Consider the following 27508-nt stretch of genomic DNA (forward strand, 5'->3'; position numbering starts at 1 on the left):
GGACATATTGACTTGTTCAGTTTCTGTCTGGGTGCTGTTGAAAGAACCTGGGGACAGTGTAACCTAAAGACAAAAATACACAGCTGGAGCTGTCAAGAGGAATATTTGTCTGTCATTCTAAGAATACTGTTTTAAAAAGCTATTTCAAACGCTATTCCTGAAGTGGTTTAGAAACAGTTGTTTCTAAATAGTTGCTAACACAATATTTCAATCAGATATGAATGATTCCAGAGCTGCTCATTTAGCTGTTACTGCTGCTCCTCCATCTTACCACAATGCTTTCTGATGTCCCAGTTCCTTTATTTTGTGAATCTAAGGTAAATAATAGAGGTCACAGGAACATAATAAAAGCCACTGTGCAAATATATTTCACAACCACATTGAGCAAGTTTTCCCAACTCTTTTTTGGGAACACCTTTTATTTACCACATCTAATACAGGTATACATCCTGCAAAAGCTGTACTTGCATTTTTTTTTGAGGAGTTGAAATAACAGGCCCCTGTACCTGACAAGCTCTACTTTTCCAAATTGTGTTATATATTTATAGTATAGTCCAGACCTGCTATTTCAAACAGAGAGATGTTTTTTCCAGAACAAAAGAACTGTTTAGCTCAGGACTTGCAGTAGTAGAGCCATTTTCACAATTGTGTGCTGAACTGGGCTGATGGGTCACGATTTCAGTAGCTACTCCTGCACATCTAGGAGGTGCACAGGGTGTGGTGAGCTGAGACTAGCAGAAACAGTGGGGGTCCTTCATGCAGAATATTTGCAATTTGGTGTCTCAGATCTTCCTTACCCAGCTCACAGGGATTATGTATTCTAACCTATGCTCATTTTCCACAGCAGTTACGGACTTTGGCTTTGCACAGGGACGTGCATCCAGTTAGAAGCAATCAGGGTGACCTGAGATGTCTGATCTGCCAAGCTCGCTGTGTTGTTGGTCATTTGTATTTCTGCTGTGGTTATTTAATTACCACTTTCACAGTGAAGCAGCTGTTAAGTGGCTCAGAAGACTAATATACATTGAGTCTAGACAGGCACAATTTGAAGCCTGAGTTTTCAGTTTCTCTCTAGATAACCAATATAAATGATGCTATCTGAGTTTCTGTTTCTAAAAACATTCAGTATTTCCATAGCATTTTCCTGTTCTTTGCAAAGGAAATATCATCCTTTACCCTTAGTTGTGTTGTTAGATTATCCTTGACAGAGTTATTCCTTAAAATGTGGGGAAACCTGCTGAGGAAATTACCAAGTTTCAGTTACTATTTAAGCCCATTACAAAAGCAGTAGGGTTAAATGTTCTTCTAAATTTCTTTGCAGAGGAATATTCATATAATTAGGTGCACAACAGGTGAGAGAGAAGGCTGAACTTTGATTTTTTACAATGGAGTCAGATCTGAAAAAATAACTCTATTTTTTAAACAGTGAATTAACAAATTCTATGTACATTTTCCTTTCTATAAGCAGAACCTGTTTTAGTTTGTTGTAAATACTAAGTTGTTAGGTGTTGTGTGAGCTGGCTTCATGCTGGGTTCTGGTCAATAGTAGGAGATGTGGGGAGTTTCTAGAGCTTTTAGCATCATGGTCTTCTCAGGTAGTGACTTGTGTTCTACTCAGAAGTTCTCTTCAGTTTGGTTTTCATGTTGACCCAGAGAGTGACTTTTACATAAAGATATACAGATAGGAATTAACATGATTTGGTGTAGATAAATGGTAGAATCTAAAGGATGTCCCTGATATGGAACATTGACTCATCTGCTTCTGGAATCAACTGGTCTTAGCAACGACCAGTGGCTGTCATCAGCCTTGCTTACATTTGTAAGAACAGAGTCTTCCCAGGAACAGAAGTATAAGCAGCTGGTTGTTGTTGTGTTAAGGTTAGTGATGGTAATCTGGACATCAAGGATGAAACAGTGGGAACAGCTGCAGGATTCACCAAAATTTCACCTTGTTCAGGATCTGTTTCAGATACTGACAAAAGTGAACACACAAATGATTGATTAATTTCCTCCAATTTCATTTAAATTTGAGACCTCAGCCCAGAGTGCGAAAGTGAAAGCCACAGGGTTTTTGATCTATCTGTCTTGCTTGTATGCAAGCCTTCTACTTACCTGTCTGTGCCAAAAATCCCTGTGGTACGAAGAAACTGCTCTTGGATAAATCTTATCTTGAGTGCAGTTGGATATGTCATGAAAACATTGGCACTGTGTCAGGGAGACAGCTGCTGTGCCCTTTGCCTAAGGACAAAAAGTTCAGTCCTTTACCAGTGAGTCATAACTGGGTGTATCAGCTGTAATGCAGGGAACAGGTTAATTTTGCATGCTTGTCATCATGAGCCATTGTTGCATTGCATCATGTATTCCAAACCCATGGTGTCAGTGTAAGGTGTGACAGTTGATTTTGATAAGTAGGAAGCAAGAGTCTACAAATTACTACATCCTCCAAGGACTCCAAAGGACTATTACAAGATTTTATCTTCTCATCCATTTCTTAGTGACTTGTTCTGATTTTTATTACAGTTAAAGGTTCTTTTCAGGCATATAATTGTAGTAAGTTTGAATATGGAAAGGCTATATTCTGTTTCTGTGTGTCACAATCATGGCACTTGTGAAAACCAGTAGGCATTTTGTCTTCAGCTGACTTCATCACAGTTGAAACACAAACATTTTATGCATTCCCTCCTACTAACCTTTCCTTTGCCCTTTCATTCTTTTTCCCTCTCAAGCAAATAGAAATACTACTCAGGCACCAAATGTTTTGTGTGTGAGAGAGAGCACAAACATTAGATATGGTTAAATGGGCAATATTTCTCTGCAGTCTAAAGCTATTTCCTTGCTTGCATATATGATTGTGTGCTCAGTATGGCCTTACCTTACTTTTCATTGGGCTGTGACATTCTGTTTCTCAATGCCATGAGAGAACAGGCAGCTCACCTAAGAGGCTTGTATCACATGAACAGGTGTGGCTTTAAAAGAAACTCCGGACTATTTCCAGCAGGAACTTACTCACCATTGAATCTTTCCACAGTTACCTACTTGTGAGAGTGGGGCTGATAAACAAACTCCCATTGGGCAATACAGCTATGCTCGGCATGGAGTAATCAGCTTTTCCAATGGCTAAAAGAAAACCTCCTCTGGCTGATTCAGACATTTACGCAGCAAATTACTCTTTGGTTAGAGGGCTGTGTGGCCAAAGAAATTGGGATGTATTGATTGCAGTGCTTCTCTCCATCACTAGGGAACAAGGAGCAGGTGTCAGACCTTTCATGGGGAGCAGGCATATTCACGGGGTCTGAATGCAACCTCTATGACAATCTTTAGAGAAACTTAAAGGGGTGAGAGCACAGACCACCAGAGTTGTACAGGCAGAGTTTGGCACAGTGGTACAAGTCTACACTTAGGTACTTAAAGGTTGTAGCTGTGTTAGTGTTCAGGCTCCAGCAAAAGTACTCCCAAATATTCTTCTGTACCTTTGCCTACAGGTATTCTGCCTTGTATGGAGACAGTTAAATATCAAGAAAAAAATGTGACAGACAAAGCCAATTAATTAAGGAATGTTAAATTATGTTTGTGAATACTTCCACAGCATTTATCTTATTCTGGGAAATGCAAAATAAATTACTTCACTATGTTTTATCACATTTGTAAATATCCTCTTATTGAAAGGACGTATCAGCACTTGGGTTAAAGGGTGGATAGGTTGGTAATATATGTTCATACGTGCTATTATGCATTAAATATGTAGCCCATGACAAAGTATTGCTAAAGCAAAAGAGTAAGCAGTATGTCAGCAGCTGTCATAATTGGTGTCCCAAAGCTGACTCCATACTGATGCAATGCACTGACAGTTCACACAATCACAGAATGTGTCATGTTGGAAAGGGACCACAGCGGGTCATTTGTTCCAAGCTCCCTGCTCAAGCAGGGTCATACAAAGCACATGGCATAGGATTGTGTCCAGATGGTTCTTGAATATGTCCAGTGGGGGAGACTCCACAATCTCTCTGGGCAACGTGTTGCAGTGCATGGTCACCCAGACAGTAAAGAAGTCCTTCCTCATATTCCTCATTTATTCCCACTGTCCCTTGTCCTATTGCTTGGCACCACCAAGAAGGACCTGGATGCATGTCCTTGACACCCTCCCTTCAAATACTTGATGACATCCATCCCAGTCACTTCTTCTTGAGGCTGAACGCACCAAATTCCCTCAGCCTTTCCTCATAAGAGAGATACTTCAGTCCCTTAATCACTTTCATAGTCCTCTGCTGGACCTGCTCCAACAGTTCCATGTCTCTCTTTTACTGAGGAGCCTAGAACTGTACACAGCATTCCAGGACAGAGTAGAGGGTCAGGATCAACTCCCTCAACCTGCTGGCAACGCTCTTCATAATGCATAATGCCTTTTTTGTTTTCTTAGTATTTAACCCTGACTGCAGTGGAACTATATTCACCTATACCAGCCTAAAGCCTGGCCCAACATTAAAAAGACCAAATTCCAGATATTAAAGTCCATGCTGCATGACAAAGAAATTATTGCAATTTTCATTATTTATCCTAGACATGCTCTGAAGTTTTAAAGAAACCTCAATGCACCCCCTTATTCAAAGACTGAAACAGAACAAAACCATTTTTTACTCTCCTGAATAACACTGTGGTATCTGAAATATATGGTGTTTCACATCTAATCATGCTGAATTAATTTACATTTATCTTTTTATACTTTACCTATACTTAAGAAATTGAATTTTTGCTAGCAGGTTATTTCCTTTGATAGAGTGAATACCAGCATTCTTACATATACTGCTTGTAATTTTTACCCACATTTCTGAGGGCTAGGAAAATCATTCCCAATGCTACAAATTCCAATTAATGCAATTTTAAAATGTTTACTATGATAAAATCATAGCTACTTACATGCAAAATATTATAGATTTTTATTATAATTTAATTTCACTTCTGCTCTAAGTATGGCATACTCTGTGGTACTACAGAGACCAGACTGTTCCTCAAGCAGCTTCATGTCAGATTTTAGCCATGATACTACAAAGGCAATAAACATGGGGCAATAAATAAGGGGAATTAAGGTTACAGCTAAGACATTTAATTTTAATACCGTGGAGTATAGAGATGTTCATTTCATGTATAGAAATCTAATTCATAGTCCCTCTAGAGCAATGTAACAAATATAAATGCCAAAGCATTAAGCACATATTTAAGCGCAGCAGCTGAATCAATTTTGCTGTGATAATTTTGGCAAATAAGAATGCAAGTAGTTTCCATGTACCCAGAAATATAAATGATTCAAAAATTACAAAATTATTTTTCTATTTAAGATATTAGATCACTTTCTCAGATGCTGCTAAATTAGGGCTTAATTTTAAATTATGCTCTTCCTAAGAAAGTAACCTCTTTGTCCCTTTTCATTAGGCACATTACTGAGATTTTCTGTTTGTTACCAACTTAAAAGTAAAGTCAGTTTCAGTGGATGCTTTTGTAGAACAGTGAAATGATCCTCACCAACTTTACAGAGCTTTGTAAACAGCAAAAAAATGGCTTCAGGACATGGGGAATACTAAACATTTGTTACAACCGCCTTAAGCTTTCAGATTCTTGTTACTGAAGTGTTTTGTAAAATGTTTTCATTGGAAGAGAATCTCTTTGTTTTACTTTCTAAGAAAGTTGGTAACATTAGAGTGGTTCCTGTCTGCTGGCTCTGATGAATTGAGGCTTGTTTTTCAAGATACTAACATGAAGAATAATTTTATTCTAGTATATTTTTTCTTTGTTTAGAATCTAAATACTACAGTTATTTTCTGATATTCATATCTCAAACACTTTCCCCCTTTAGTTCCAAAGCTTGCTGCACTTCTCTTATTTTTCTAATCCACCCTTTTCTGAATGGGAATCTGTTCTAACAGCCAGCTTTCCCAGTGTTCTAAAGCACCAGACCTGTCTATTATGCAGAGATTTAGAGACACATTGTATCCTCTTTGGAACCACAAAAGAAATCTGTTAAAAACCCTTTCCACCCAAGAACTGGGCTCATATTCGGTGGGAAAGGGCTCCATAAGAACATCTCCAAAGCAGAAAGGTTACATGAGAGGTGACATTGATATTGCAAATGCCACATATCTTTTGCTGCGCCATAGATAAAATACTGTCTATGGATTCAATGTTTGGCTCCAATACACTTAATATCCGGATGTCCCTGAGCAAAGTAAATGCTCTCTGAATACTTTTCTCATTTTTGTGTGCTATGCACTTCACTGAATTGAATCTGTGAATCTGTAATTCTCTTTTTTCTGAACCTCATTCCTCCACCCTGCGCCCTGGCTGTGCTGCCCCACATCTGTGGTGGACATCTGCTCTGAATTTGCCCCTCTTTCTCTCCCTTCAGAAGAATACTCTTGTTATACAGCTGAAGGAGATCTGTTCCTGGGAAATGGGCTGAAATTAGCTTGAAGTAAGAGGGAAGGTGATGCCTACTTTAAAACATGAGAGTGAGTACTCCACAAATCTGTAAGAGACTTGGCATGATTTGTTTGCTGTGTTTGATGTAAATGCCTGGAACAGGCATATAGGAATGAGGAGCCAGGTGTTCAAAGAGCTCTCTTGATCTTCAGAGGCTAGAGAACCTCAAAACCTTCCTCTTCTCAGTGACCTGCTGTCCAAGCACTTCCCTTGTTCCAATGGTCACTTTTAGAATCTTACATATATATTTACTGACACAGCATATAGACTCTTGTGCTCTCACTACTCACTATAGCTTGATGCTAAAATTTCCAGCAGTACAGTTGCTTTGTGTTGTCTATCTGTTCAATGATCAGAAGCCTACATTGCCTAAACTTTGTTTTATAAGTAATTTCTGCATTTCAATCCCACTTCATCTCTCTTACTTCCTATTTGAGATGCCTTTTCAGGCCCTTGACTTCTAAAGAGAGCTACTTAAGGCACTCCAGCCTTAGTGATACAAATGACAGTAAAATTAAGCACATGGTAAGTCATACTTAAAAAACAGGTTTGAGATTGTCTACCACAGATGTAGGCCAGGCAAAAAGAAGATCATAGCTGTAAACTCCTAAGTACCTCTCAAGTACTTAGTCCTGGAGAGCTAGCTGAAGTCCAGAAAGCCTTCTGGCATGTTTCTGCATGCTAAAGATCTGCTTAGACCCTTCTCAGCACATACAGGTTGTTCCAGCTTCTTCACCATCCCAGCCTTCATCTCCTGAAAGTCAGGGTTTCTAAGGACATCTGTGGCTCAGAGATCTGTCTTCTGAAGTGATTGCATGAAAAAAAATTCTCTCCTGGATAGATACAGCAGTTTTTCTTGACTGTTATCACTTTTGCTTTAAATCTGCTATAAAGGGGAAAAAAATCTCACATATCTGTGAAGAGGAACCCCATAACAGAAAAAAGAGAATGAAATTATATTGTGGTAAAGAAAAACAAAAACCTGAGATTATTATTAAAAAACCCACAAACGAACCAAATGAAAAAGAATTTTTTTTGTTGAGCCTGGGTCAGCAACAAAAAAAGGGGATCAAGTCAGAGATGTACAGGACTTCATAAAACTTGACAGTCACCAGAATATGTTCTAACAATATAGCACAGAAAAATAGGTGGTGAAAGCGTTCGGAAACATACCTATGTGCTGTGTGGATTTGTGGCACACCGTCAAAGCCCATGTGTGTTTCTAGCTTGCAATAAGCACCGTATGTGCAGCTTAGCAAAGAGAGACACCCTGTCTCATGTTTTGCAAGTTTGGTTTCTCATTGAAGTGAATTAGTGACCAGCTGGCACAGCAGTGTGCAGTAATGTTTGGTCCACAGAATAATATATTTCTGCTGATATGTAATGAAGGGCAACACTAGAAGTCATTACTAGCTAAGGACTTTACTGAGAGTATCTGCAGCAACACTTGTGTATCCCTAATAGCTGCAATTACAATGCATGCAGTGCCAACCATGCCGTCAGCAATACACAGGGCAGAAAAGAAACTTCTTCCTCCTTTCCCAAGGTTCAACATGTTTTTCTAATTTTTTCTTCCAACTTACATCCACTTACATATCTTGAAAAATTTTTTATTCTGTATTTTTAGGTGTATAAGATCTAGAAAAACCTACTTTATGCACAACAGAGAGGACTAAAATGCTGTACTTATTTGTAGCCAGTTCAGAGAGGAGTAGGGTTTTGTTTCTATTCATGTTGTCAGGGAAGTGGTTTTCCATCACCAAGATCACACTTGCTTTCACCTCACAGAAGCTTTCCCCATTACAAAAATTAACCATGAACCCTAGAATTATGTGGTCTCTGTGTCTGTGGAGTCATACCTTTAAAGATTTTAGAAACTTACCAAGTTTTTGCCCAGTCTCACTCTTCCACTGTGTGCTAAGTGGCCCCCAGCAGATGGTCAGCGATATTCTAGTGCTAACCCTCCATTGCCTTCCCCTTCTATATACACAATAGATTACTGACAAAACTTCTTAAAAGTAAGACTATTGTATTTATGAAACATGTTTTGAAATCTTAACTCTTAGGAAAAAAGCTAATTTGAATCATTGTCAGATCACATTAATTCAAATGGTGTGAAATTTGGTAGTGATTAAACAAAACCTGACCACATCGATCTGAAGTTTACAGTCAGTGAGACCATTGATTTTGATTCCAATCAGATTAAATTCCTTGGATCTCACAGAGTGGGGAGGGATCTGGGAAAATGCTATTTGTAAACAGTTTAACTCAGTGCTTTGGAAAAAGTAAATTACAGCTTTTTGCTGAGGGACATGAGCAAAACTTTGACACAAGATGCTGTGACTAAGATTTTAATTTCTCTCAGTTATTTTACATTTATTTTGCTTTATTTGGTTTTGATTGTAGGCAGAGGCCCAGCATTCATAGAGCTCCTTATTTTGACAGGCATTTTAGAAAATGAAAACCTTTCTGAATGGATGCAAAAAGCAATCCCAGCTTGAGAATAATGTATACCATTCATACCAGCAGTCAAGCATTTTCATTTCATTTTCATTTTTCATTTCATTTTCATTTAATTTTTCATTTTCATTTTCATTTCATTGCTGTAATTATTTTCACAGCAGTACAGGTAGTATAGAATCTCCACGGCATTTTGATGAGCCCAAGTGCCAATAGGGTCTTTCTATGCAGTTCATATTGTATAAGAGTGTGAACATGCAGAGACTTGCTTCACTAATTGGACAGGTGAAGCAACCATGCCCCATTTCCTGTTACCAAGTGTATTGCTATCTATGGAGCTCAGCAGTTTATAAATATTGCTACAGCTTCTTATCAGAATTACATCAGCCACAGTATTTCGTAACTGTGCTGTATGAAAGTGTTCCCAGGTACTAGGGTGTGTTCAAGAAGGCCTGGGAAGACTACTGCCCGAGCCCATGTTAAGCAACAGGTAACAAATGAATAGCCTTCTGTTCCTTCACTTGTACATCAACCCCCGCTCTCGTGTGCATTTTCCATATATGATGAGAAGACCCATGAACAGATACTGCTGCAGTACTGGCCTGCACTGCAAATCCTGCCAGAAGTGTCTCAGTATTGTTGTCATGTGCCTGGCCTCTTCTGTTCTCAAGTGAATGCTATATTGGGTGAGGAAACAGTATACATAGATTTTACCAGTGACCTTTTCCTCCTGCTCTTCTTTTCCTAAATGTTAATATTAACTGTTCCCCTTTTCATCCCTTTTCAGCCTGCAAGCTGTTTAGGAACAATAATTTATTCTCACAAGTGTTCAGGGAGGCAAGTAGATATAGTTACCACATTTTGGTGAAAGGATAATTGAAATGCAAAGTTCAATGAACTTCTTAAAGTGATATAATTAAGGTTATATTTTTGTTTACAGTTTTTTGAACAATGCAGAGAAAATATTCTCGAAAATATTAATCTACTTCACCTAGGTGTAAATGAGATTCATTGACTTCAGACTAAATTACTTTTCTTCATGTCAGCCAGGGATGACAGAGATCAGCAGCTGGTTAAATTTCACTTAACAGTCCAGATATCCCCCTCCAGAACTAACACCATCATCCTTTTCCATGGCAGCTGCACTCAACAGCAGCATTCTGCACAAGCTTTACTGTAAATCACTTTGAAAGCAAGTTTGTAGTATATGTGCAAAGTCTTCTGTCAGTAGTCTTTCATTCAGTGTAAACCTGTCTTCTGTGATTGCCTTTGCCCTGGTGATGGACTTGTAAAGCTACTTGGTGCTGAGCAGTAGGAGCACTAGCACAGTCATTCAGCTTGGAGTATAAGGTAGTAATTTCACTCTCCTCACAGATGTTTTACTGCCTTTGTAGCAACAAAGCCCAGCCACCAAACATAGGAATAAATCACCAAATCCTGAGCTTCTGCATTCCTATTTTCATCCTCCCATTTTATCAGCAGTAGATTAGGGTAGAACAGCAATGTCTTCCCTTAATTTCATGGCAAAACAACACTGACATGCCAAGCCATCATCAAAAATACCAGCATGAAATGGTCATCACTCCATGTGCTAACAGAAGTATCCAACTGCCTTTGCCAAATATATTCCTTTTGAAAGTGTTGCTTCAAAAGACACAGTAGATGGAATAGTTTTTGAGCTTGTCCAAGCTGAGAACTTCCAGGAAGACAAAAATCAAATCATTCCCCAGAACATAGCAACTAGTTTCTGCTAGAAAATGGTCACGATTGTGCTGAAAAATTACCACAGTTTCCTTTAATCCTAGTAGGATTAATCCAGGAATGTTACAAGAACATACTCAGCATAAAAACAGTGGTTTCAAATTTTCTTATTATAATTAATGCTTCATAAAATTCTAGGCTACAACTGTGTACTGTACAAATAAACAAATAAACTCTATAAATCTAACAAACTGCCTTTGAGAAAAAGTAAATTTCCTTTTTTTAGTTTGATAGAAGGAATCAAACTGTGGATCTCTTTTTTCACTTATATATGTATTTCTCTTAATAAAATACATTTAAAGTGACATTTGTCCTTGTCTGTTGACAAGTCATGATATATTTGTTTTGGTACTTCAGAGGCAACATTCCTTCATTTGATAACAATTTTGGTAGGACTGAATGCCTTGCCAGCAAACAGAGCTTCAGGAAGCTTTGCCCTTCATTTCCACTGGACAAAAAATATACTCCTAGTGTGGCAATTAAGGAGCAGAAGCTAGTATAATGCATATAATACATCCTTGGTGCTTAAGAGCCCAAGAAATACACTATATTGCAAGGCAAAACCAGGAGTGTGGCCAGGTCCAGTTCCTTTATGCTCTGGAGAAAATTAAGGAAGCATTGCTGCTTCTTACTTTCACATGTGGTTTGTGTGTTGCTTGCAATTTACCCAGTCAAGTAAATTTTGCCCTTAATGTGGCAGTTTCAACAATGCCTGGAGCTATTAAAAGTGTGCTATATACTTTCACCTGAATTTTGCCCTTTATGGACTGATGGACTTGTTTCTTGAGGTATACAGATTTATTTTTAAGAGACTACCATTTCTTCCATTCTCTCTCCTACTAAAGCTCCCTTTGTTCTGTCTCATCTAGGCCACATAAAAAGCTTGCAGCCACTCTTTTGTACTGGCTTTGCTGAACTTTCTGAATCTTTCCTTTCTCAACTACTAGCAGCAGAGTTAGAGGTTCCCATGGAAACAATTGGGTAAATAATGCAAAACTTGTTGAAGAACTCCCAGAGCCCGAGCTGTAAGTGGAGCTTCACACTATCATCCTGATTGTTTAAGGGCCTTTTCTTGAAGTGACCATGTAAAGTGTTAGAGAACAAGTAAATGACAGCAGACTGACTTTGGGGTAAGAACTATAAACAGGCCTACACGATTTTATCTAGTGTCATGGAAGCACTTAAGAAGAGTGGTTATAATGTATTTTGTTTTTTGCTATTATCCTGTGTGTCACAGAATGACAGAATTACTTGGGTTGGAAGGGACCTTAAAGTTCCTGGGACTCCTTGTAATTCTAAAGAACAAGCATATTTTCATAATTTCCATAGCAACATCCATTATGAGATGGAGCTATTCAGCTAATTCATTATTGCTGTTGATTTTACACAAAAAGCTGCTTTTGAAACTAACACTTAAGAAAAAGTAGCCCATATTTCCCTGCTCCTCATGTTACAAATACTGTTGAGACTTTGCAATATGACTTCCTCCTTCCAGCCATTACATGATTCTATCAAAATATTTAAAAAAAAAAAATTTAAAAATTTACACAATTATGTGTTTTCATATGAACAATCTTAGCAATGGTATCTTTATTTTTTTGCTGCCACAAGGACTGGGGCAGGACCTATACCACCTCTAAGTCCTAAGCTCACTGCCAGGTCTATGTCCTCGGAATAAATTTAAGCTTGGGATCCTTCAGTTCTTTTTCCTTACCTGATTACATTTATGTCTGCCTGATCTGCACCAGGGCTGGCTCACAGTCAAACAGAGACTGGATCAATGCAGACTCTTGTCACTGTGAGTTTGTGGATGCTGGGTTTCCACTTCATCTAACATATAAACAAACCTGGGATGCAACACCTCTGACAGGGGAGTACCTAAGGGCTGCAGCTGAGGGACTGGAGGTGTCTTGGTCATCCATGGCTTACACCAGTTTATGTCATGGGCTGCTGCAGGGTTCAAGGATCATTGCTATCACAGTGGCATCAGCTGACCATACAGTGCATTGTGTCATTAATCCTTACCCCAGAGCTTACCCCAAACTGTTCATGATTCTGACTTTTATCTACAAATCAACTCAGGATAAGAATGGTTGCTATCATTCATAGCTAGAACTGCAAAATATTTTTTTTAATGGGTAAAATTTTGAAAAGTATATGATTTGAAATTTATAAAGTGCTATTTAAAAAGGGAGGATTCCACAGTTCTTCATGAACTACAGATATGAACACCCTTAAAAACTCAGCTTCTGGCACACAGATGTCGCTTACTATTCTTAGTTACTATTTACATTGTGGATAATGTATAGAAACTCCAGGCATGGATAGGGATGCCACAGTGATTGATGGCACACTGACAAAGAATGAAAAGGCAGCCCTTGTTCTAAAGATCCTAATGTCATACCCTACACAGGAAGAAGTGACAAGGATAATAATTCAAACTTGAGATGCATCTCCTTGCTGTCTGGACAGCTGGGCATTGGTGGTGCCAGATGTGTGTATCTGCTGCTGTGGCACACAAAACTGTGCTCACCTCACACGTTTCTCTGTGTGGGCCCCACTGCAAAAGCAGGTGTAAATATCTGTACAGGTGTTCTGCAGGCAACAAACTGGGGATATAAATATTAAAGAAAGTTTAATTTTCACGAAGTGTCTCTCTTCCCCAAGAAATATGCATCCCCACTGAAGGCTCTAAAGAGTGCACTGCATTCATCTATCCTGCCACTGTCCTAAAACAGGGCTCCAGTAGCTGCAGACCAGAGGTGAGGTTGCTAGCTGATGGAACTCCAGTGACTGTTCTGAGGGCAGATATGTTCCCAAAAGATGTCTTGTGTTTATGCCAGAGCATATATATATGTCCTTTATATGGACACGTTATTGCAGCTACATGTTTTTTTCCCCACAGCTAGTGTTGAGTAAGGCCCTGCTGATCTCAGAGTTGATAGCAGACAGAGCAGGAAGTTATTCTCCCTCCTCTGCGACATTCAAAACAGTAAGTACTTCAGGAAGAGATCTGCAAATCTCAAATCATTCCTAATCAGGTTCCTACCCTGGATCTAAAGAGGTGCTGGAATCTACCTATTCTGTCAAATAATCACTCTACAAGGTGAAACCTTCATCAGAGCCAGGAGCCAGTTGAGAGCTACTGTCTCTGTGAGTGCTACATTATTTCCAACTCAAGGGATTAAATAAAATAAAAAAAAGAAAAAGTGCTGTTCTAACTTTTTTTTTAGTTTGAGCCTTTCTTTCTGATTGTTTACTTTTAGTCACCTTCACCAGCAAATAAACTCACTTCTGATTGAAGCAAAAGCTTAGACTGTACTGTAACCCCTGGACTACTGACCACAAAGCAAATATAACACATTACAAGAGTCAGAGAAGGGGTTGCTAATACTGTTTATCTTACAGTAGTGCTTAATTCCCACGGAATTCTATTTTGTGTGGTACTGCATGCACTTATTGAGGGACAGTTTCATCTCCAAAAAGCTAAACACTTAGCTGTAGAAGACAAGATAAAAAGAAGAATAACTGTGTTTTAAACATACGAGTTTAGAAATAATAAAGTCTAAACTAGAACTTAAAGAAAACTAATACCTAGATTCATGTTACCTATATCTGAAGAAGGCACAAGCTAAACATCCAAATGAGCCCATGGTTTTCTTCTGTAGTAAATAGAGAGAGGAGCATACAGCTCAAATACATGTGAATAATCCCCCTTTTCAGGAATAATTTACATAATTAGTTTTAATTAGGCATTACTGCAACAAGAGCTGGTTGGGATTAATCATTCTGTATGACTTACCCAAGGAAACATCAGAAATTAATGCTGGAGTATGACCCAGAGTCATCTGTCTTCTTCGATATCCTGGTTTCAACTTAATATATTGTATTTTACTTCCCTTCTGATATAGCAGAAAGTTCAAGTAGTTGATATAACCTAAAAATTAAAAGGGAATTAATACAAAATGTTAGTATTTTGGGGTAATTTCTGTTTTTGTCTGCTCTAGTTAAGGGTCCTTCTATTCACAATAGTTCAACAATACTATTTCTGGAAAAATTCTCTCGCACTTCATTTTAATCTGAAGCACAGCATGTTTCACTAAAGCTCTATTTGCTGTGAAATATAGCTTTAAAATATACTGCTATTCAAGTAGGAGACAAAAGCTACACTGAAAAACAGGGTACAGCCTTTTAAAGTTAGACATCAAGAAAAATTATCTTTTCTCTCTACTGTTTTAATCACTATGTGCTTACAAAAATGCTCTAGCTAGTATTTTTTGTGTGATTCTCCCATGTCCTCTGAGAGTGAGAGATCATCTGCAGTTGGAGACAAAGTAGGTCAGCATAGAGCTGGCATTTGGTTTATGAGATAGCCAGCATTGTGTACTTCCCTTCCCATTCTGAGGAATACAGATGTCTGGGTGTTAGGGGCTTGGGGACTGACGTTCTTGTCACCCATGTTAACTTCTGGTAATGAACTGAAAGTTCAAACAGAAAAGATAAGGGCTTTTTGTTCGCTCACTGAGGTCCTCTGACCTTGCAGTTGCACCAAGATTGATACTGAGACTGAGGTGGTCTTTCTCTGCTGACTAGCCCTCAAAGCACTTAGCTGTGATCAACAGCAGTTTGTCACAAACTGGTGTTTCTTGGAGTTGTAAATAGAGCATGTCCCCTCAGATGGGACAAACTGGTTCAAATTGTTCTCAGATTCAAACTGGTTCAGACTGAGATTCTTCACATAGAAACTCTAAAAGCTGTTCATCACAAATGTTCATGTATCAACTCATATCACTGACTTTCTGAGAAAAGAGGTGTTGATGAAAACTACATTATACTGGTGTATGCAAGAAGCACAGAATAATTTTCTAATACTGTACATACAGGTGTACTGGACAGAAACCTGGGATTCTGCAGACATAGGTATATAAAATATCTTTGATTCTAACAGCAGATTTTCCAGTGTGCTCAAGTTCCACAGATGATCACAGAGTTTCCTATGATATTTCTCATGTCAAGACCTGTTGCTATATACACTTAATGCAGAGAAACTGTAGAGTAGTTGCATGGATGGTGACAACATTTCAAACTTTTTTGTTTTTCAACTTTCCCACCACAACACAGGAAGGAGTATGGGAGAGAAGGAAAAATTGTTTGCACCTGGTGAGTTAATACAATGATCATTTTGTAAAATCATTAGCCTATGGAACCATACTATTTAAACTACAATAAACATTAACCAAGGAAAGGAATAAGAAACTATACTTCATTGATCTAAAGACTTGTAGGTTAATGAACTAGGCCAGTTATGCCAACTTTTCTCCTAATTTAGGACATAGTACCAAGTTCATAAGGCAGTCAAGTAAAACTTTAGAATCACCAGCTACTGGAGGGACACCTGGGAGAGGAGAACGCATGGTCCAATGGGAGGGAATGCTAATGGCTCCAGGGAAGTGGTTATTGCATATGTATTTCTTCTGAAAAACCTATCTATAGTATCAAAAATATAGCATATACACAGGAACCTTTTCTGTACTCAGGATGCATGGTATTTCAGAGGAAATATCCCCTCAGGCATCTGCTGCCAAATAAAGAATATACCTGTTTCTTGTGCTACATATTTCTTAATGCTACATTGTTGTTAAAAAATTTTATTGTACTGATTTTTGGTAAAAGAGAGATGCCAAGTGCACTGCTCTACTGAAGCAGATTTTTGCACAGTGCAAAATTAGAAAATGGTACTTTCACTGGAAAGAAATATTTTTAGCCGCATGCCTTAGCAGAGGAGTCGTTCACTATGCTATTCTGTAAATCTTGGATGGATTCACTGAGAATAGTCAACTGTGTGATCTTCATCTGTGGTCTTTCATACCTGGCAAAAGTAAATCTTGCAGTATTATAGAGTACCTATGATCCTAAGCTGAGGAATGGTGACAGCAAGCCTCAATTTGTTCGTCATTCATGAATTACCACCCTGTTATTTTCTTCCTAGGAGTATGAAGGTTTTATGTCATACGTGCTTGGGCTAAAAGACCATATGTTTGTAAATACCTTCATTGCTTTGTTTTATTTAAGTAAATATTCTTATTGCAACAAGTATTTCAGACTTAAAATCACATATGCATTGGTTTTTTTCAGATTTTCCATTTTAATAAAAGGCCTAAGAAATGCTGCAACTTTCTTCAGAATTTGCTGTGATGTCCAAATCACAGTTGCACTTTTGCGGGATCTATCATCACTTTGTGCCTTAACTTCTGCACTTACAACACTCCCATTATTATGACTTAAAGAGAGAATACATACAAATTATTCAAATGTTTGCCTTCTTGTTCCTTTGGGTGTTGCTAATTCCTGAGCAACCTTTCCTGAATCAAATTCATAGCTGTTTTCAAAAGGAGCTCTTCTCCAGATACATACCTACGTTGGCAAACTGACAATAAGTAAACTATCAGCAGAAGCCATATAACAGAGTGTAGATAAAAAAATAGTTTAAAAACGCTCAGTTAGACAAATAATAAGAACTGACATATCAATAGTCTGAGCATTTAAAGTTCCTTACCTGTCTTCTTTGAAAATCATGAATGAGACTCAACAGTTTGAAAATATCTCTTTTCAGACCCCAGCTAACTTTATGATTAGATGAGCTTTGCTGCTATTAAAATCACAAATGTGTGTATACATGAGCCATCTCAAAACTCAGAATACAGATAACCCATAGCTGGGACAATTTCCAAGCTGCAATTTTCCCAAACACACCATGCTGCAAATTGTATATCTTTTGGCCTTTAAGGATGAAGACATGGTTAAATACATCTGTATATATATTGCCCATTTTACCATTGAAGTAATGAGTCACACCACTAAAATGATGGTTTGTTTTAAAAACTATGAAATCTGAGGTTTTTTCTCAGTGAAACAAATGTGTGTCTAGTTGCACTGAGAGCTTTTTATCTCCTTAAACTAAACTTTTGACCATATATCAACTTCTTATTGTTTTATAATATATCACATTAGTAGAAAAATCATGGGGGAAAATAAAGTTCTTTTAAGAGGAAGAATATTGCAGAAAAGCAGTGCAAAATGTGGGAAGAAGTCACAGGATAAGAGGAAGAATATTGCATGAAAGTATTGCACAACGTGGGAAGAAATCAGCTCTCTCCTGTCATTGATGATTATTATTTTTTGCAATGTGTTTGCTACACCAAATCTGCCTAGTGATCTTATAGTTAGGATCTAGTTTTATCCTCTGTGTCATTTGCATGAAAATACTACAAGCCAGTTGCACCAGAAAGTACTTCTGCTGATGAAATCTAAATGTACCAGCTTCAGTTCAAAGGAGGTCTGTAGTGCAAAGCCAACAGTGGCCAACAGTGAAACTGCCATTATGCTCAGAGCTATCTATATATCTTAAGTGCCTTTCCTGTTCTTTCTCTTTCCACGAAAAAAAAAAAGAAAAAAAAAAAAAAAGTCCATTTGAGTAAAAGACAAGTGCTTTTTTCCCATTCTTGTACTTATTTATGGCATATCTTCTCAATCACTATGTGCAAAGTAAAGGACCAAAACATCCCAGGTAACATATGCAGCAAAGATTGACAGGCAAAGCTAGGTAGCCTTAAAACAGAATTTCCTAAAATATCATAGTAGATATTGTAAGACAGCTATCTTACAATGAAATCAAGGAAGTTGACATTTGATAATTGTGCATGGGAGTACCTTTATATCTTATTATTATGTAAATACATTTAGAAATCCAAACTGCACATAGGTTAAGCTGCTACTTGTTCTTCTATGAAACGGTAGTTGGTACATTGTTAATTTAAAATTAACAGGCAGGATTGAAAAATACCTGAGATGCAGAGTACCAGAAAGCCACTTTGAGTTATAAGAGCAAATCCAAAGCTTGAAGGAACAGAAATTCTCTTCTCAAAGGTGCTATAAAGTATACAGTCTGAGTGGAGGTAATTTTGCCTTCTGTTTCCTACATGGGCTGGAGGGAAATGGCATCAACAAAGAAACAGTGGTAGCTTGGTATTTGAGATTAATAATTTGTTAACAAGAACAAAACATAAAGCCATTTCATTCTGTACATCTCTGTTAAGTGTTGGTGCTGTTTGATACTAGCTGAGAATTCTCTTCAGCAGGCTGTTTTAAGTAAAAGGTTAGTTAATTGAGCTAGCCATTGCTTGGAGCAATGACAGATGTGAACCTGAAGTATCATTTAGCCCATGATAAGTAGTCTTAGTTCAAATTTCCATTCTGAAGTGAGGAGGCAAAGCTGATTCAAGGGGGTTCAACAAGGTGAAGCACCCTTGGGTCACAGCCTCACACAGTGCTACAGGCTGGGACAGGGTGCCTGTCAAGAAAGGACCTGGGTATGCTGGTGAACAATGGCTGAACATGAGCCAGCCCAGGTGGCCAAGAAGGCCAGCAGCAGCATCCTGGCCTGTATCAGCAATAGTGTGGCCAGCAGTCAGGGCAGTGACTTTCCTGTTGTACTGGGCACTGGTGAGGCCACACCTTGAGTGCTGTGTCCTGTTCTGGGCTCTTCACTACAAGACATTGAGCAAGTCAAGAGGAGGGGAAGGGACGTGGCAAAGGGTCTGGAACAAATGTCATATGAGGAGCAGCTGAGGGAGCTGGGGGTGTTTAGCCTGGAGTAGACTCTGGGGAGATCTCATCACTCATTGGAGCTGCCTGAAAGGAGGTTGGAGCTAGGTGGGGGTCAGTCCTGTCTCCTGGCAACTAGTGACAGGACAAGAAGAAACAGCTGTGCCAGGGAAGGATTATGATGGATATTAGAAAAAAATTCTTCACCAAAAGTGTTGTCAAACATTGAAACAGAGTGTCCATGGAAGTAAGGGGATCACCATCCCTGAAGTGTTTGAAAAACATGTAGATGTGGTGTCTGTAGTGGTGTGGTGAGCACGGTGGTGCTGGGTTAACAGCTGGATTCAATTGATCCTAGAGATCTTTTTCATCATTAATGATTATGTGATCTTTTAGCTTTGTCATTGAATTTTAGAAGAAAAGCTCCATTACCACATCTGCTTGAATTTGTCCATAATTTTATATATATACACACATATACTCTGGGAATATTAACACTATCTAACTGTGAGGATTTGTGAATCTGAAATCATTCATTTTCTAAAACCTGTGGAGTGAAAATGTTGTGAAAACAGAAAATAAATACCTGTAATTAGTGGGGCAGGGTGCTTTCAAACCATCTTGTTGAGAAGGCTAAGGTGGAACATGTAAGAGTTTGAGATAACTGTATTAATGGGACTTTGCCTCTCAGTTTTTTAACTTAGTTGGTTTGTGCTTTCAGAATGCAGCATTTGAAAAACATTTTAAAATGGGTGTCTAATGGGATGTAGCATCAGCAAAAGTAATACCTATATTGAGAACAATGGACTATACCTGAATGAGTCCCTATAGCATTTTTCAGCCAACTATTTACCTATCCCAAAGATGCTCTTCTTTATTTAAGATATTATTTTTTTAAGCAGTAATACAGTATTCCATTCAGAACTTTAAGGTTTATATAAGTTCACAAAACAAAAAATCATTTCAGGCTAGTTTAAATGATATGAAAATATAATTTATTATGTGCTTATACTTAGGATCTAGTCTCCACCGTAACCTTTCAGGTGCTCTTTTATGCAAGGCACAGAAAGAAAAATATGTACTTGCAATTGATTTAGACTAAGAGAGAAGCTTTCATGCAGAGTGAAATTACTTGACATGTACTTAGGCAATATATACCTGCTCTCATAGAGAACAATGACAAAGCTACCTGAAAACACAAGAATGCAAAAGAAAAGAAATCAAATAGGGAAATCACAGGTAGGGACTAAACATTACTTATTGTTTTTTCTGCCTTCATCTATGGTGAAAGGTCTTTATGGATGTATTGCTGCCTTCCTGATTTATGTCATAGTTAACACCTGTGTATTAGAGATTGAGACTTCCATGATTTGAGGATAATTATAAAAAAGAAAGTTGTTTGTCTGCTAGAGATCAAATACAAACTATGGATATTATAGGTGTCTCGGAGCTTTTTATATGTAATTTGAAAGTTGCTCTCTCTCTCTCTCTGTAAGCCTCTTTATCACTCACATATGCTGCTTACTTCAGGTCTAAAATGAGGTTACAGAATTATTTAAATGTGAAAATACTCTTTATATTTGTAAGCCTGTACTCAGGCTTTTGGTTCAGCCCCTTCTCAAAACAAAATAAACTAGACTAAGTTACTTGAGATCTTACTGAGTCTCCAAAGATGGAGAACCCAACAGCCTGTCTCAGTGGTGCCCTTACTTCAATGATGAAATTTTTCTAAGAAGCTCCTGCCTCCCTGTTTTTCCTGGCCTGCTACTTGCCAATTTTGGGCCCTTCCACATTCCCACTCACTGCCATGCAGCTGTATGGGGGCTTAAGAAATTATGCTGATTACAGATCAACCATTTTTTCTGTCCTGAGACCCAGATAATTACAGAAGCAAATCTGTTCTCCTGAGCTGAGTAGATGTTTACACTCCATGCCATCATTGTAGTGTCTGAATGCCGTGTCATTTGACAAGCCTTACATATGTTCCATCTTGCTAGAATTAAAGGATGGAACTCATCAGCCATTATATCTATCATAAGGAAATCAAATATGGGGGGGGAGGGGGGGGGAGGGTACACATGAACTATAATTTTAGCTGCTGCTGAAGACAGTGGTTAAATTATCCAGCTGCCCTACTTCTCTCTCCACTCTTCTGTGCTTGCTTCACCTCTTCCAACACGATTAATGCTTGTTTGACCAGCTTGATCACAGAGTTAAGCTGACATATAACCAGCCCTATCAAATAAGTAAGTTATTGATTTTATCCTTGTTTGGCTTCCTAAACTGACTCATCTCAGCACTTTATTCCTGCAGTATATTCCAGTTTTTGTGCTTTGTTTACCCCTCCAAACATGACAGTAATACCCTATCTCAGATATCAGAAAGCACCAACACTAGCCAAAATGTGAGTCAGCAAGTACTTGTTTAATTTGTTTAGGTTTGCTAACACTTGATCCGAGAGTAATAACTTTAAGAGCAGCTATGTGATTCTGAGGAAGTGTTTTGTTTAATGACTTGGCACAGGGCTTCTGAGGACAGACAGGACAGAAACTGAATTCCTTGAAGTTCAGAGAAACATACTCAGCAATTTCTGCATCAAGCCTACAACTCCTGCTTGAGCATTTCTCCATTGCTTTTCAACAAATCTCCAGTGTTGGAGATGAAGGATCTCTGAGCAAGTGTGATTTCCAATTGTTAATTAATTAGTTAAATATAAATTAAAATTTTAATTTAATTTAAATTAATTTTTAACACACAAATTAACTTCTGTAAACAGTTATTTTACTGTTATCAGTCTTAAATATTGTTGAGAAGATAAATCTTCTTAATGTCTCCTTCACCTCTTCCTAAAGTCTCCAGAGAGATCTGTCAGGGAAGACACCTTAGGCGTAACCATAGAATTTGTTGCTCTGCAAAGTTCATGCAGTCACATCCCCCAAAACCTAGAATGATTGTGGTTTTGTGAGAACAACATGTTCAGTTTCATATGTATTATGTGGGGGTGGGAGGGAGGCTGTGGGGTGGAGTTTAGCCATTATCTGAAGTGCTAGACAATGGCCACAGCTAGACAAAAAACATCAGGTGGTTGTGACCACAGGGTAGGAGTGATACCAAGATGTCTGTTCTTGGATGCTCAAATGATCCATCAACCTCATCAGCAGACTTACAATCTGGGATGATTTTTCTAAGGTTTGACTTGAACAACCATCTGGTTTTATACTTTTTTTGTAGGTGGAAGGTAATATTCTGTTGGATCATCTGGGCATGTATCATCAAAGCAATTCACTTACAAAGTCAAGGTGGCTTCACTGCATGTTGAGAACACAGGAAAAATGTGGTCCAGGTTTGCACTGGAACCCATGTCAGCCACCCTGGTTGGTGGTAAAGACTACTCCATTGCAATCTTGTGTATTGTGAAGGCAAAAGGGTGTACTTGTGGATGCCTCCAAGCATTTGAGAGAAGCTTTTATCTCATAGCATTAAACTTCCATGTACAAAGCCTATCTTCTCAGGCTTAGAACTGCAGAAGACATTTGTGACATTCAGTGAGAACCTCATAGAAGAACCAGAAAGAGATCCTGTCAAGTGCATTTGTTTTAGGTTTAGGTATCAACAAAACCTCACTTATTATTTTGCCCTTAGGGCAATAGATATTAAACAGACACTGACTTTGCTCAGTGGGACCACACTATCCCAAAACATCAGGACTCTCACACACAGGACAAGCCCCTACAGGACAGCAACATTTCCCCCAACCAGGTCTGAGGCTGCATAGTGTATGTGCTGCAACTCTCTGCAAATGTATGCTAACTAATATCATACCTAATAAAATTTTATTAAATTTAATCAGAAAGGAATAATCAATGTCCCCAAAATTTCCTAGAAATAAAAATCCTGGAATACCTTTCTTGACTTTCATGTTAGGTATGAATTACTAATGAAATAACCTTCACCATCTTTAAATAATGTTGTGTGCTACAAGGCTTAGTAAGTTTCTAATATATTCCCACAATTTAGTCACATGAAAAAACCAGCTGCCCCATACAGCTGCATGCATGTGAGTTCTCACAGAGCCATGCTGAGCCTCCTTTTGTGTGCTGCTCACTAGCAGCAGCAGCTGGGATGACAATTCTTGCAAGTATTAAGACAGTGAGCAAATTTCATGCTCTGAATTTTCCAGTCTATTAACCTCCAGCTGTCTTGGCTCAGTGGGACATTCTACTACCCAAAAACCCCATTACACTCACCAACAGGACAAGTGCTACTGATGGCTGAGCAGCAGCACTGTCCCCAAAGAGGTCTGAGGCTGTACAGTGATGTGGTGCCACAAGACAAATGCCCTTCACAGCCCAGTCTTAGCAGGGAAGCTGAGTGCTGCCATCTTCCCTTCCAAAATGCCCTTTTACAACAACGAAGGAAATGATTCAATGAAGAAGGGGCTGAGCCCAAATCCAATTATCCGTTTCCCATGGTGACTTCTGTAGTCATTCATCTTTATAGGTACTATTTATAGTCCTTTAGAGAACATGGACTGGGTAAGCATTCTGCAAACTGAAGTCATGGCTTTGTATATATGTACAGTCCATGACAAAAATTAACTGACTATTTCAGACATGCTGACAGCACACACAGACTGCACAGCTCTGAAACACAGTGTGCCAACACTCTCTGCAAACTGCTCTTTGGTCTGCTTTTACACATTGTACTGGACACACTTGCTGTCAACATGCAGTGAACCCTTTGAGAGTGGAGGTCAAATAATGACATTTCTGCATGAAAGAGACCAGGCACGAAGCAGGCTTTATCATTCTGCTACATTCAAGAGCTGCTCAACTGAGGGTTATTTGTTGCTACAGATAAAATTCTGCTACAGTGTCAGAAAAAGCCCTCTCAGCCTTAGAGTCCTTTATACCGATTCCTGTGATATCTTCTGTAGCATTCTGACTTCGTGGACATTTCATTTGGTAACAGGTGTTTCAAATACGTAGCATAACATGCTTTAATATTGTAGATGGGGATTCCATAGACAGGGATTTCAGAATTACTGATTACTTTTGTTTCTCTGTTTTGTCTGCCACACTTTCTAAGTGTTTTCACTTAAAAACAAAGTTTTTCAGTTTTCCTGATTTAGACAATGCCTCCTCAAAATCAAAACATCTCGTTGCTGGGTGCATTTCCAAGATTAGCCAGTCCTGCTAACTCCTGAGCAGTTTCTTGTCAAACTGCCCACAGATTGCAATACCGTTCATCATGAATTTGTGAGACACAATGTGCATCTGCAAAAAGTGTTCTATTAATGATACCAATGGGCTTAATATATACATACAAACAAGCAAGGTGCTATTACCTTTCACTAGTAATCATTCCTCCCATTTCCATTTTCTTGTTATCTTTTTCAATCACATCCAACCTAAACTGCAGTCCCTTTGGGATGTGTTTTTGTCTTTATCTGTTCACTTAAGTGACAAAAATAGAATTATGCAGACCTAATCACAAAATCAGAGGTGTAGCTTATCACCAAGTTTCACATAGCTAAGTACTGAGCAGGAGGGAGTGGATTTTGGCAGGCCAAGGCAAAAAACAAACATGCTTATTTTTGTCCGGTATTGTGGTAAATCTTCCAGTCATGTAAAAATGGCATCTCAAGACCCAGAACCTAAGGATGTGAAAACTAAGTGAAATGTGAGTGATGAATCACTGTCAGCTGAGTAATCTACACAAAGAATTTTGTAATATTAAATATGTTTCTCTCTTCCAAAAAGATCCTGAGTAAATACTTCAGTATGTAATACTGACCCTGACTAAATCAAAACCTCATTTGCTTATAAGGATATTTGAAGCCTAAGCTCACTCACTCATGAAATCTACGTTGCCAGTGCAGCATAATAGTGCCGTGGTTTACACTCCTATCTTCCAACTACCAGAACAAGTATCAGTCACAGCAACTGTGTTCATCTTAGCAAAACAAAACACAAAACAAACCCAAAAACACACCAAAAAAAAAAAAAAAAAAGGAAAAAAAAAAAAAAGAAAATACTTGATCAATGTATGACTACACAAAGCACAGTGATGGAGGACATGAAGATCAGGGAATGGAGTAGCTGATTTTTACTTAATTTTAAGGGTGAATTTTATCTTTGCTTTCTTATTTTCAGTGTCTCCAACATCAGCTGCAGGCAGGGACACAACTACCCTCAGAAAATGACCATCAAAACTGAGGAAAGTCTTTGCTGGTTTGATTTTTTTTCCCAGCAGAAACAAAGACTCTATGTTCCCCCTGTGTTCCTCTGTTCTGTGTAATCTGTGAGCTGTGAATTGCTTCTTTGCCTCTGGATGCCTGTCAAAAGAAATTATAAATGGGATTACTTTGTTGTGCAATCTTGCTCTCATAGCTTTTAGTAAAGTGTTAAATGTCCCAGAAGACATTTTATATTATACACGTATTTCTATTTCAAGAGTGTAACAACCCACCCGAAAAGAACAGAAGGAACCTTTTGGCTCACTTCACTACCTGCTGTCTTACAGGACAGCTTTAAGAATAAAAAAAGATCAAAAAGTTCTCATTCAAGTAAAAGTTAGACAAATGATTATTATAGTGCAAATAAAGTTCAAATGGGAAAAAAAACAAACAAACAAAACAAAAATCACCAAACAAAACTGTTTGAAATGGTGGTGTTGCCCATTAATTTCAGTTCAGAGCACATACTTTTTTTTTCATGGCACATGGAAATTTTTGTGGCGGAGTCTGGCATTAATGAATAATCAAGGCATGCCTCAACTTTTACAGCTGAGAGTCTCATTTCTGAAAAGGACACCATCATTTTGGAATACTACAATACAAAACAGGACCCAGGCATGCAATGTAGCTTATTGAACACAGCCTGAATTTTTTACATCTTTTCTGTCATTTGAAGAACCAAAGACCTGTCCTTTCTTGTTTACTTCAGGTTAGATAAACTCATAAGGGTAATAGGTACATCAGAAATATCTCTATATGGACTTGCTTCTCTCTCTTTAGTTTATGAAAATACAAATTGCATCTCTGTACAGAATTTTATTTAAAAATTTTATACTTTTGCTATTCAAGAGTTCTTTCCAACAGTAATTCTCTGCTCTTGTCACCCTGGTCAGATAGGGAGAGCTGGCTGGACTGAAACTTCAGCTGGACTTCCTCTTAGGCCACATACATTATGAAAACATTCCCTAATTTTCCAGTGTCATGCAAAAGCTATAACCAATGTCCTATTAGTTACATGGGAATTCTGACAGTCTCGAAACTTCTGACAGTGAGTGAGGCACCAAAAGTATGACATGACATATCAACATTGCAGAAGACAATATGTCAAAGAGTCTTGGAACTATGCTCCTGTCCTCCCTGCAGCACTGATGGAACATGCAATAAGGCTCTGGAAGTGTAACATCACCTATGTTATGCAAAACACTTCTTGTGTGACTGTATCATTCTTACACCTATGCATTACAAATCATGCAGGGCAAGAAGCTTTCTCATTCAAATAACTTACTAATTTTATAATTTAACATTGCTGTGTGACATAGCAAGGAAACTATACATGATGAATTAAATGGATAGACATCAGGAAGTGGATGTCAGAATGGGATTACTTGGCATGCTGTGAGGGTCCAAGCCTTGAAACTTTTCTGATCCTGAGTTTAAGGAAAGGGTGTTTGATTTTTAAGCTTCTTCCTTTATGAACTTGGATGTTTAGACTTTCCTGAAGAAAAAAATGCACAGTAGTATGAGTTATTGTAGACCAAGTAAGCGTAGGACAGCAGTTAGGAGTATTAGCAGGAATTAAAGATGCAGCCTACTGACTACGGTTGGTCTCTCCTGCTGACCTTCTGTCAATACAAAAATTACCCCACTACTCAAGTAACAGTACAGATGTCTCCGAGTGAGTAGAAGAAATGGGCTTAGACACTGCTAGTAACACAGAATTGAAGGAGGGTAAATAGGAGGACACGTGAAGGAACTTAAAACATATCTGTGTACAAATTCATCTCAGAATGAGGGCAGTCCCAGCACAAAAGCTCAAATGACATACATAGCAGGGGTTGAATATTCTTGTGAAACAGAAGCAAATGCTGCTTGTCACTGCAAGCACAGTCCAGCAGTATTAGGGACACATGACAAACAGGTATTGCCATATGTGAACATTTTGTTACACCTTCCAAAGCTGTGTCTCTTCCACCT

At 38.4% G+C, this 27508-nt stretch overlaps 2 protein-coding genes across 33 annotated transcripts in view; one reads left to right on the plus strand and one right to left on the minus strand.

Moving 5' to 3' along the window:
- Window positions 1–27508, plus strand: part of SHOC1 (shortage in chiasmata 1) — a 94934-nt gene that overhangs the window by 7841 nt on the left and 59585 nt on the right. The window lies entirely within an intron of this gene.
- LOC111941255 (uncharacterized) overlaps window positions 384–27508 on the minus strand; it is a 37726-nt gene continuing 10601 nt past the window's right edge. For 7 of the 32 annotated variants that reach the window (XR_015281049.1, XR_015281060.1, XR_015281046.1 and 4 more), the window contains 3 exons: window positions 14495–14629; window positions 2113–2238; window positions 384–1972 (listed from right to left, as the gene is read on the minus strand). Coding sequence is in view for 7 of the 32 variants with exons in the window: in XM_086869318.1 (XP_086725444.1) it covers window positions 25405–25633; window positions 26920–27029 (339 nt within the window). In the remaining 25 variants the exon portion in view is untranslated. Of the gene's footprint in view, window positions 1973–2112; window positions 2239–5070; window positions 7358–14494; window positions 14630–21699; window positions 25634–26919; window positions 27030–27508 lie in introns of those variants that run through there. The other 25 variants (XR_015281054.1, XR_015281056.1, XR_015281051.1 and 22 more) reach the window with 13 other exon arrangements.

This window comes from Cyanistes caeruleus, chromosome Z, assembly GCF_971803275.1.
Source record: "Cyanistes caeruleus chromosome Z, bCyaCae1.hap1.1, whole genome shotgun sequence".
Taxonomy (NCBI): domain Eukaryota; kingdom Metazoa; phylum Chordata; class Aves; order Passeriformes; family Paridae; genus Cyanistes; species Cyanistes caeruleus.